The 12,664-nt window shown below is 40.4% G+C and overlaps 1 protein-coding gene across 3 annotated transcripts in view; it reads left to right on the top strand.

Annotated features, from left to right (window-relative positions):
* Positions 1-12,402, top strand: part of skic3 (SKI3 subunit of superkiller complex) — a 42,423-nt gene extending 30,021 nt beyond the window's left edge. For all 3 annotated transcript variants that reach the window (XM_088336403.1, XM_088336401.1, XM_088336402.1), the window contains 7 exons: positions 1,437-1,565; positions 1,704-1,828; positions 4,933-5,097; positions 6,921-7,073; positions 9,918-10,048; positions 12,068-12,191; positions 12,258-12,402. In XM_088336403.1, the coding sequence (XP_088192529.1) occupies positions 1,437-1,565; positions 1,704-1,828; positions 4,933-5,097; positions 6,921-7,073; positions 9,918-10,048; positions 12,068-12,191; positions 12,258-12,341 (911 nt within the window). In that variant the 3' untranslated portion in view covers positions 12,342-12,402. The remainder of the gene's footprint in view (positions 1-1,436; positions 1,566-1,703; positions 1,829-4,932; positions 5,098-6,920; positions 7,074-9,917; positions 10,049-12,067; positions 12,192-12,257) is intronic.
* The last annotated feature ends 262 nt before the right edge of the window (positions 12,403-12,664 follow it).

Raw genomic sequence — 12,664 nt, 5'->3', positions numbered from 1 at the left:
TTATTGACGAACCATCATACTGGCCGCCTGGAGTTTGTTTGTTTTTTTTGTCAATGAAAGAGTCAGAAATCATGTTATGAGTCATTACCTTTGACCTTTTTTTTCAGAAGAACTCAAACCTTCAATAGCTAGCAAAATATCTACATTAAATATGTCTTAAGACAATGTAATAACAGTTTAAAATGAAAGCAAAACATTCTAATCAGTATCCATCCTAAAACATTAGTATTGAAGGAAAGTAAATGGAAAGGTAGGTACATTGAAATAATATCAATAATAATGTAGAAAAAAGTACAAAAAAAAATCAGTGGATAAAATCCATAAATGTAGAATAGGAAAATAACGCATACAAGATCCACCAATTCACTGCCCCTTTTACAGTCAAAACTGATAAATTAATGTTCAAGGAATCAAATGTTTTTATTGATTACAGATAATAAAAATGCTTTAAAAATTTGCATTACTTACTCTGGTAGAGATTGATCTTCTCCAGACAAACATGTGCCTCCATCCAACCCTTCGCTCTCCCCCTCTATCAACCCTTTTGAAGCGTTTTTCATTCTCAGAGGTTTTTAGACATGTTCTTACTCAATTGTTTTTATCAGCTGTTTTTTACCTATCAACTTATAATGGCTAACACTCAGTTTCTGCTTTGCTCTGGCTCTGTCTGGGTCATTCCTTGCCTTTGATTGGACGGTTGGCACACGTGGATGCCATTGATAGCAGAGATAATCCATAGTCGAAAGTAGATGCCACCTTGTGGTTGCTGTGGAGAACTGCTTCAATATAATTTCATTGACATCAAGGATTTTATCCAAAGCCTGCCCTGTCTTCTTTCAGGAACTGTTTGAATTGTCTCTTTTCACCCAATGGTCGCGGAGTTGTAGGAATTTAAATAGCGCTTTGAAATGGGAGCGCCAGCATCTCTAGGTAATTAAAGGGTTAAGTATGTGTAAACCTTGCCCAAATGAGTTCTATGCTTAATCTTCCACTGAACCTATCTGCATTTATCTTACTTTTAGCAAAGCTGTTAGGTTTGCGGAAGGGGGCTGGGGAGAGTGCTGGAGACTGACGTCAGGTTCGTCACTGCGCATTTTTTCTTTGTAATTGTTAGTGTAGCATGAAAATGGTGAAAGTAAGTTTCAAATAGTCCAAATACCAACCCAAACCACTAGGAAGATTAAAAAAAGATGAGTTTACTTGAGCACATCTAAGAAATGCACATACTAGCATGCGCATAATGACAGCAGACGGAGGCAGCAATGATAACTTTAGCCAGGAGATGGTGGCAGCGAGTAAAAAGGTTCCAAATTCCGTACAGTTCTTTTAGGAATACCATATGTGAAGCTCAGAGAAAGCAGTTTACAGTTAAAAATCGAGGTCACCCTTTTTGGATATGCTCCCGGTGTTTTTAACATTGCAGCTTAATCTTGCAGACGATCCAGCAGCCTGGGCTGGATTAATGGCCGCCTGTCACACAGAAAACACTTCCTGTTATCTTTCCGGCTCAGCCGCAAAAAGACGAGGACTGGAGCAAGGCTTCGTGTCTTTGATTTCCGAGAAAGGTATCTTTTTGTTTTCATTGTGACGCTTTATTATCCTGGGGGATAAAAATGGATTTGAACCCTTGCGTGTTGTAAAACTAAGCCACGCTTGCGTTAGGCCTTCGTCACCTCGGCAGAAAATCATATTTTCTATCTCAGTACAAAGCGTGGAGGAGATAGAGCGCCCCCTGGCACAATCTCTTGAAGAATGGATACTGCAGCAGGCGGTGAGTGGCCTTATGCTCAGTGGACAACTTGACCAGGCGGAAGCACTCTGCTCACAGGTAATCCTTTTTTTTTTTTTAGACTTGTTTATAAATTACATGTTTCATTGAAAAAAAGTCTAGTTTGAACTCAATTCAGGTAACATCTCCTAGCTCCACCCTGCATACGGATATCTCAGTAGTTAGGGACAGTGTGTAATCTTGAGTGCCTCCAAGTGGTACAAAAATAACCTTCATTCATTGGTTAAAAAAATTGATTTGAGTACTAGTCAAAAATACATGAACGGTCATACCAATGTCATTTTAGGTCCAGAAATTTGTATTTCTTTTACATCGTGGATCCCATACCTAAGATTACCACCATGTTTGTCTGCCGTGTTGCTTCTTGTTGTGGCACTGATTTTCGTTTGCATTAGACAACAGTGCCATCTAGTGAGTAAATATTCTACACAGGGGCTTTTACAATGATTCTTTAACTTTTTACAAACTAGAGTTGGAGAGTTCGGGCACTTATTCTATAAAGAGGAGGCAGATTACACCGTTTTAAATTTGGAATTGTTAAACAAATTTCATTTCATTTCAATTAAGATGCATAACAACTGTGATTTAAAAAAAAAACGTTTATTTTGAGTACGTTTTATTTTAAATTCCAATTAATTCCAATTATCATTCAACACCATGGACAGTTATATCCATCCACGGCAGGGAATGATGTCTATAGCCCTCAAACGCAGTGAATAAGTTCAATACAATCAAAATAATCCACCCATCCAGTATCTGCACCGCTTATCCTCAGTAGGGTCGCGGGGGTGCTGGAGCCCATCACAGCCATCTTCGGCCAGTGGGCAGGGGACACCCTGAACCGGTTGCCAGCCAGTCACAGGGCACATAGAGACAGACAACTCGCTCGCTCATTAACACCTAGGGACAATTTGTACCGGCCAATCAACCTGTCATGCATGTTTTTGGAATGTGGGTGGAAACCGGGGTGCCCGGGGGAAACCCACGCAAGCAAGGGGAGAACATGCAAACTTCACTCAGGGAGGTTTGATCCCATGACCTCAGAACTGTGCCGCTCACGCGCTAACCACTGCGCTGCCGTGCTGCCCCAAAATAATTTAGTGTTTCTTTATTTTAGGGGCGGCAGTAGCTCAGGAGGTAGAGCGCTCGTCTTGGGATCAAGGGATCCCAGTTCGAATCCCGGCTTGTCTGTGTTACATGCCGAAGTGTCCTTGGGTAAGACACTGAACCCCTAAGACCCCCAATAAGCAGGTTAGCGCCTTACATGGCTGCACGGCCGCTATTGGGAAATGTGAAGCACATTGTAAAGCGCTTTGGGAAGTCATTGACTTGAAAAGCGCTATAGAAATGCAGATCATTTCATTTCATTTCATTTCATTTCATTTCATTTCATATTTTGATTAGCATGTGTACTAATTAGGATATGTGCTAATTCTAATGATTCAATCAGCTGGCTTGTGTACTAACAGACATTTTCAACACCTCGCTAGACCAAGCCAAAGTACCATCATGCTTCAAAATTGCCAACATCATCCCTGTGCCAAAGAAACCCCAGATCTTATCATTCAATGATTACCGGCCCGTTGCACTGACTCCTATCATAATGAAGTGCTTTGAGAGACTGGTTAAAGAGCACATCACCTCCAGTCTCCCCTCCTCATTCGACCCCTTTCAGTTTGCCTACCGGACAAACCGCTCCACCAGGGATGCCATCTCCTCTGCGCTTCACCTGAGCCTGACACACCTAGAGGAGAAGAACACCCATGTGCGGATGCTGTTCCAGGACTTCAGTTCAGCATTCAACACCATCATCCCACAACATCTGGTAGACAAAATGAGACTCCTGGGTTTCAACACCCCCCTGCGGAACTGGCTGCTGGACTTCCTCAGTGACAGACCCCAATCAGTGCGGATAGGTCAGAACATCTCAGATGTCATCTACCTCAGCACGGGCTCCCCCCAAGGCTGTGTCCTGAGCCCCTTGCTGTTCACCTTGATGACACACGACTGCGTCCCTAGGTCCGCCACAAACCACATTGTGAAGTATGCTGACGACACAACAGTGGTGGGCCTCATCAGGGACGACAACGACCTGGCCTACAGAGAGGAGGTGGAGCAGTTGGTGGCCTGGTGCAGGGACAACAGCCTGGTCCTGAATGTTGACAAAACTAAAGAGATCATTGTTGACTTTAGGAAAAACCAGCCCAACCATGCCCCACTTTGCATCAACAACAAGGCTGTGGAGGTTGTCAGCAGTATCAAGTTCCTAGGGGTGCACATTACAAACAAACTCACCTGGTCCGTGAACACTGCATCACTGGTTAAGAGGGCACAGCAGCGCCTGTACTTCCTGCGGAGGATGAGGAGAGCCCACCTGCCCCCACCCTCCCTCATCACATTCTACAGGGGCACCATAGAAAGTATCCTGACCAGCTGTATCTCTGTGTGGTGTGGAGGCTGCAGCGCTACCGACTGGGGTAGTGTGAGGAGGGTAACGAGGACAGCAGAGAAAATAATCGGGACTACACTTCCCTCCATTCAGGACATTGGCCAGAAGCGCTGCCTATCCCATGCTAAAAACATTATCGGGGACCCCTCTCACCCCCATCATGGACTGTTCACTCTGCTAGCCTCTGGGAAGAGGTACTGCAGTGTGCGGTGCAGGACCACCAGGTTCCGCAGTAGTCTAGTCCCCCTGGCCATTAGACTGTTAAATGGTCAATCTAACATATAGTTAACCTAAATCTTAACGGCTGCTAATCTGACTTTTTGCACTACTGGCAGTTCTTTATAGCTTGCCACTCCTTGCACATTTGCTCTCTGCACTATTGTACTTACAGCGTTACTGTTACAGTGTTAATGTTACTGTTTACCAGACTTGTTAACCTGAATGCCCATTTTGCACATCTGGTTAGCTACTCCTCTTGCACTATCGGCACTATGGTAAAATACTATACGTAGCCATAATACAATACAACTTTTACTTATATCTGTACATTCGAGGAAACTGTGCGGGTCAGATGTATCGACATTTCGTTCTGTATACACGTGTACTAGAATGACAATAAAGTAGATCTGAATCTGAATCTGAATCTGAATAATATCACAATATAATGGTTTTCTTCGCTCTATTTTTCTTTCAGGTCCTGAAAATGAACCCAGAGCATCCCGCCATGATGTTGTCTCTGAGACAAGTACAATGTCAACGGCTCCTTCAAGCCAGCGGCGATACTTTGCTTTCGGAACCTGTCCTGGAGCAGCTCAGCAGCGCCGTGATGTCCAACCCAAACAATATTGCGGCCTGGCACGTAAGGATGAATAAATACTGCCATGTTAAGATTTACAGTAATAGCATGGCTGAAACAGTTGCAGGAAAATGGGACTTTGACGTGTACAGTAGACCTCTGTGATACGACACTAATACATTCAGAGGTGGGGAACGCAAGGTGAAATTGGTGTGTGGTAGGGGATAGAAATCTATTCTAATCAGTAATTGTGTTTCAAGCCCCAGGTACCCCAAGCAAAACCATTCGAATTGTAAATACACAGAGGTCTTGGATTATCGAACCAATTTTAATATCAAACAGAGACAACCCAAGAAAATACAAAATTCGGTTTCGAGCTGTTGATTCCATTTAGAAAGGCACGAAGAAAAAAAAACCCTATCCAGCCCTATGTAAAAAAAAGTGATTGCGCCCTGAACCTACTAGTGAGTTGAGCCCCTCTTTGGCAGCGATGTCACATTTCAAACGTTTACAACAATTGTTCATGAGTCCGTTAGCATTCTGTGGAGGAATTTTGACCCACTCTTCTTTGAAAAATTGTTTCAAATCTGCCATGTTGGGTGGTTGTCTAGCATGAGCTGCCTGTTTAAGAGCACACAACAACATCTCAATCGGATCAAAATTGGGACTTTACTTTATTCTGGGTTTTTCGAGCAATCCTGAGGTCCACTTGCTGGTGTGTTTTGTTCGTTGTGCAGCTGCATGGCCCAAAAGCGCTTGAGTAATGAATTCATTATTCGAACAACCCCAAAAAGTTGTCCTGTTCCTGAGGCAGCATACGTAAGTCACAGATGTACTGTAATTGTGATTCTGCAGAATACACAATTCACACCGGATTTCTGCATCTAATGGTACTGAAGAAATTGTAAAATTGACTTAGAAAGTCCTTAATGAGTGCCTGACTTTGCGATGAAAAAGGTGTACGAACCCTGCAAACTTTACTCCAAAATGTTTCTACAGAAGCTGTGGAAATTTGAGGTCATTCCAATGAGTTATTGGCTTACGAAATGGGGTCCAACAATTTGGAACACCCTGAATATTTAATGTTTGAACTTCTATGTTATTCGAAAACTACAGTCAATTTCTAAAATACACACACATATATACAGACACTGCCCTACTTACGAACGGGATATGTTACGGACGATCGTTCGTAAGTTGTATTTGTTGGTAAGTTGCTTCAGTGCTATATTGTGTATGTTTAAGGTTAATATAAGTATGTTTAAGGCTTGTATACATAACCTGTATTGTTTAGTACCAAAATAATGAACATTTCATAAAATAATATGCTCTATAAAGATAAATAAAGTTAAGTTTAACTTACTTTTAGAAGATGCGCTTTAAGCGGTCCTCCTCTGTGGTAAAAAGTGGCCGAAAAAAGCGATCCAACCATTTTCTCAACCGCATCAAGCTTTCTTATTCCACTTTCAAAACAAACAGCTTGCCTGTTCTTTACACTTAATACCAACCATATTGAATGCACGAGATATTAAACAACAAAAATGTAAAAGTTCTTAGCGCGCTGGAAATACAGTATAAAATGTTTTCACATGAACTAGGAAGAGGAAGACGGATTATTTCTTCGGGGTTTATGCTGGGTGAGCTCTCACTGCGCCAACCAGTGTAAAGAAGCACTACATTAATGTCCTGTGCCCGGAAAAAATCTAACTTACAGCAATGTCCGGATATTTTTCCACATCGCGAAAAAAATGATCGTACCTACCGTTTTTCGTAAGTCGAATGGTCGTAAGTAGGGGAGCGTCTGTATACTATATATTATAACTGCATCTATATAAAAAAAAAGCATCATTGTGATTCTAATCGCTTCTTTTCATGCGATTTTTCAGTGGTTGTCGGCCGTGTACGTGAGTCAGGGTCTGCTGGTGCAGGCAGTGGTGGCCCTCAGGCAAAGTCTGCAGCTTGCCTCCCAACTCGGCCTCCACGGCGCTCAAGTGGCTAGCTTGCTTCGCCTCGGCCTCCTCGCTCTCAGGCCCACTATGGTGAGCGCTCATTTGTTTTCACAACTGGACCACAAAAAGCGGTAGGGATCACAGCTGGTGGATCAAATGAACGCCAAACAAGACGCTTCCTTTTTGATTCAAATCGGAAGAATAGTCAGAAATATCCGTTGTTTTTAATATCTTCCACGAAAGATTTATGGTCGGTTGGTTGGAACCCTTAACCGCACGTGTCGTAGGGACACCATTTGATGTAGTGTGTCTTGGGCAAGTACTGCTTGTTGGTGCCCATCCCTCTTTAGGCCAACATATGTTTCCACCCGGTCTCGAACCTGGGACCTTTCTCGTGTTAGGCAAATGTGCTAACCACTGTACAGTACCATATCTACCAAAAAATTAAATGTGTGCCTTATAATCCGCTACTTGTGTTGGTAATAAAAATGGAATACCGGTATATTATCATATTAGTTTAATTATTGATCCGTCAATAATTTATCGCTGACCACAGTTGCATAACAATGGTAGCGACTGGGATCGAATCAAGATGGCTGCGAGAAGAGCACTTTACCACCAGGACACTAGAAATATACTCTATTGTAGATGATGTAGTTAAAGGAATTGGGTCTCATTTTATTATCGCAAGTTACCAGATACAAATGTTGGAGGAATGAGAAAACAGAAAGTGATTAAAACTCTGTATGATATGTTCTTTAACCTTTTCTTAGCTCAAACTAGCATTTAAATGACAAACGTTGAATTTTTGTGGCCATGCGCTTATTGATATCTTTCAGGAATTACTTCCCACAATGCCCTTCTCTTCATTCAGTTCAGAATCTCTTGTACACTGTAATGACTTTGCGAGTCAGCAAAACAATACTGAATTTCAGTGGTCCTAACGTTTTCTGTACAATGGATCGTTCCATGTGACAATATTCTTGCAACTCGGCCAAATAATAACATCAACAATTTGGTAGGACTAAAAATTGTGTAATGATGCCATAAATGTAATGCCTTATCTTGCTTCGTGTGTACCCCTTGTAGTCTAGTGTATAGGATCCAGCACACTCCCCACCGCGATCCGAATTTGATTCCTGTTGCATCCAAATTTTGCAATTGTGGTCGGGAATATATTTCAGATGCTCAATCAATGCACAAATATGGTACCATGGTACTCGCCCTTACTGTTGTTTTAATTCTATGTGCCTAATAGCCCAGTACGCCTTATTTATAAAAAAATGATCACCAAAGGATCATTTTGGGGGTGCGCCTCATAATCTGGTGCGCCTTATAGTGCGGGAAATACGGTACATATTAGTGCGTTAAGTGTTTCAGAACGTTTTTTAATCAAAGATCGTTGAGGTCCATTTTGACTGGATTTTTAAATGTAATAATGGTTTCACAACAATGTGTGAGCAGAGTTTTTGGTAAAAATGTCACAAAATACTGCAAACAAGAAGGCTATGGATGTATTTACCTTCCTTGTGTGTGATGTGGAATACAGTTGTAATTTTGGAAATCGAGTGGTTGATTGTCGGCCGCCGTTTGGTTTTATAGTTGCAAATCTTGATTTTTTGGGGGGGAAAATATTCATTCTAAGCATTCTCATGCAGATCATTGATCATTCCTCATTTTTTCAAAAACAAAACAAAACATACGCTTAAAAATATAAGGGAAATGGTAGAAGGTAAGCATCGTACTTGCATGTGTATTTTGATGCATTTTTTGGGCTAAGAGGCCCTGAAAATCCTAATGATGTTTCTTATTACCAGCCTGAAAGGTAGAATAGCATTACAGCGCTCCTGCCGCTAGTGATAGAAACATAGTGTTGCACTCCAGGTTCAATAGTGTTAAAAAAGTGTTGTTGTTTTTTTTTTCCTGGGCCAAATATACTCATAAAAACACCCTTGTCACAACAATAAAGTGGAGGACTAAAGTTGCAAAATAAATAAGTGTCCCATCAGACGATGACTGTGCTTTACTCTTGTTTATTCTTCCTCATTTTCACTTCAACCACCCCTGTGCTTTTCCTCGTCTCTCAGTGATATCTTTAGGAATTTACATTTTTGAGGAGTGGGGGAGTAGAATAGAATAGAATAGAATATACCTTTATTGTCATTGTTACAAAATGGGTTAACATATTGTGACAACGAAATTGGGCATGACACTCCAGTTTTACACATTCACAGTGAGGTATGAGCCAAGAAGATAAAGGAACAGAGAAGATAAAGTTATAAAACAAGGGGGATAAGGCTATAGTTATAATTTACATGGTATTTACACAAGAAATGTCGGCATGTGGGATGTTACATACAGTGTTGTCGTGATACCGTTGGTATCGTAAGGGTTGTGCAATATTGCATTAATGGAACTAAGCTGTATTTTGATGGCGATGATCCCTGCAAGGATCTCCCGTGTGCTTGGCTCTATCCTGTAGCGACTTCTGTAGTAATTTATGTTTTGTAATACAACAAAAATTATGCAAATAGTTGATTAATTCCCTCCCATGATTGCTTTATAATACAGAGGGGCGTGGTAAGCTAGGGTGTTCCCGTTGACTTGGTTAAACAAGTCTTGTGCCCCTCACCTTTCTACCTACCAGACTTTTTTTTACCCTCACCGTGAGGGTGTTTAACTAGAGTAAGGGGTAAAATTGAGGGGAAGGGTAAGTAATGGGATTGAGGCTTATTTTGCAGAAGACTATCCCTATCAGGAAGTATGAACTTTAAAAAAAGATTGGCATTTTAAAATATATGAGAGCTCCAATGCTCTGTGTTTCAGTTCTTTACAGGGATACACATTACAATTTTTACTTGGAAAAATAAAATGACTAATAAACCGGGAGCACTTCAAGTTCAGACTGATTTCACGTGTTTCTGACTTTCTCAGGCCGGTGTTCCTGGCAATGACTGGAAGGATCTGGTCCTTCAAGCTACAACGGAAGCTTTGAAACTGGGCTCTTCCCCCATGGCTCTCCTTTTTCAAGCCTTGCTCCAGTTTGCTAACAAGATGGGTGCCAGGTAGGGCCCACAACACGATGGTCTAATTGTGTTTGTTTCTAGAAATCACGAAATCCTGAGAGTGATGACATAAAAAGAGGGTCCTTGGCATTCTAATGGACTTTTAGGAGCTTGTATGTTCAAGTATGAAACACCCTCCCAATTCCGAGGAAGCTTCTTTTTATTATCTTAACTAAATGGACTGAACCGCTGCTCCTTTAGAGTATATACATACTCTACTGTACAATAGACCTGAGGATACGACTTTAATCCATTCTGAGGCGGGGATTGAAATGCGAAATTGCCGTATAGTAGGGGATAGATGCCTCTGGTAATTAGCTAATGTGTTTCAAACCACTGATTAAAACATTAAAATAACAAAATAGTACAAAATAAGTACTTTTTATGTATCATATACATCTAAATGATTAGATAACTTTATAAAGAAATACATGTGAAATGAAAATTGAATTTTATTTACCTTTGGTATGATGCGGTTTGAGCTGGTTGAGTGGAGTGGTGGGTGGATGCAGACAGAGTAGAAAGCGACAGCGGATTAAAAATCTGCCTGATTTAGCAACTTCCACTATCAGGGCTTGTCATACTCTTAGAAGTTTCCCCTCCTTAGGTTTAATAATAGATTTGTGTACCTTCTTTTTCAAGATGATTGCAAGTTTTTTCTCCATAGTTATATTTTTACTTCTCTCTTTAGCATTACTGCAAGCTTTGAGAACCACCATGAATAAATTCAGTACAAGAAATACATTTTGGATGACAAACATGCTGATTTTTTACGGGGCACACAAAAGTCTGAAATGAATAAAGAAAGGGAAAGGTGTTGTGGGAGGCAGTTCAGCATATTGGCCTTTTCATTATGATGTGACACAAACCAAAAGCAGACCTTACGAATCCTCACATTTCTGCCTAAAATCACCATCAAATGTGGTCTGTTATTTGTTAAAATCACACGTTGATCGCAATTTACCGATGGATCACAGAATTAGTACATAGAAAACTGTATTCAGTGCTTTGTATTTGTAGGGACCCTTTAGCCGACAAATACAGCATGTTTCCCATAGAGTGTGTCTTCTTTCAAGGCTAATGATGTTGCAAAGAAAAAAATAACTGACATGACACGTTTCACAATGTTGTTTTATTTTGATTTGACACATTTTATTTATTTACGTTTGCATTGAGAAATAATGTCAGCATTCAATTACACATATGAGAATATTTTATCCAATGCAGACTGCCCTTGAATCTTCCATTAGCGTTGGATTTTAGCATACTTAAAGATTATACAAAGAATCCTCAAATGTTCCAAAAAAATAAGGTAGATATTTGAGGGTTTTTTTGTGGTTGGTTAGATCCTTTTGACTTGCTCCTTTTTTTAAAGCTTGTACGCTGAAAAAGTGAGTGTTCCTGATCTATTGATTTTGATATTTTAATGTGGATAGCATGAAACCAATGACAGCAGAAGGAGGAATAAGTCACTTAATTTTGTGATTAACGGCAGCTGGCATTGGTTTGTACGGCATCGTCGTCACATCCAAGTAGACAGGTGCATGCTGCACCTAAACAGGGCACTATGAAATGTGTATTAGTGCAAGAATTGGGCATCAATTATTGACTTTATTATGGGCAATGCAATACATAAAGGTAGTGTTTCCCAAGCGATAAATTACAATGGGAAGAACTTCCTGCAACTGAAAATTTAAGTTACATATTACAATCATTTTTACCAGAGAAATTTGTTTCAAAAATATTTACACCCGTCTTGTTTAAATCCACAAATATATTTGTGATTTACTGGAGATCTTATCATCATATGTTTTGATAAATGCACTGGCAACATTAAAAGTTGCATATGTAAATAGCAGATATATTTGTGGCTCTTCAAAATATATGGCCCACATCAGATTTCTTTGAATGGTCCTGGTGAAATTGAAAAATTGGCCTTGAAAGTCTTTGAAAAGTGCTTGAATTTGGCCATGACGAAGGTGTACAAACCCCGAGTATCTCCTCTTGTGCCGTCCGCAGGGAAACCAGGCGGCAGTTGGAAAAGCTGGTCTACGGTCCGGTTCAAGAATCGAGCGTGGCGCAAGTAGCAAGCTGGTACCTGCTCAGGCACCTGCACTCCAAAAACGACGAGCAACTCATTCATGTAAACGACGACGTATAGAATATTTGCTGCTTACAAGTTCTAATATGAATTTTCATTTTCACCCAGGTACTTTTGGAGCACGCCAAAACAAAGGGGGAGAAACGATTACTGGACTTTTATTCACTACTTCAAATGAGTAACTCGTCTTAAAATGTTTTTATACACTTTGATGAAAGTATGGATTGTTTAAATAAAGATGCTTCATATTTTCTTTAAATAGTTTTTTTTCCCATGATTAAAACTAGGTTTATTTTGAAAACCTTATGCTTTGTTTGATGGACCCAATGCATTTATGAAATAATTATTTTATCTAAAATCAATGATGACACCAAAAGGTTTCAGACATAAAACTGGCCCAAAGGATGAGAGTTTGAGCGTCCCGCCTTAGTGTAAACATTTGGAAAGTGTGACGAATTAAGTCTCCAAAATTAAAAATGTATTGATTTAAAAAAATAAGAAATAGATGAACCGTA

This window comes from Urocampus carinirostris, chromosome 5 (assembly GCF_059441175.1).
Source record: "Urocampus carinirostris isolate Australia breed hairy pipefish chromosome 5, RoL_Ucar_1.0, whole genome shotgun sequence".
Lineage (NCBI taxonomy): Eukaryota > Metazoa > Chordata > Actinopteri > Syngnathiformes > Syngnathidae > Urocampus > Urocampus carinirostris.
The sequence above is the reverse complement of the archived record's forward strand: the minus strand, read 5'-3'. Positions and strand labels throughout refer to the sequence as shown.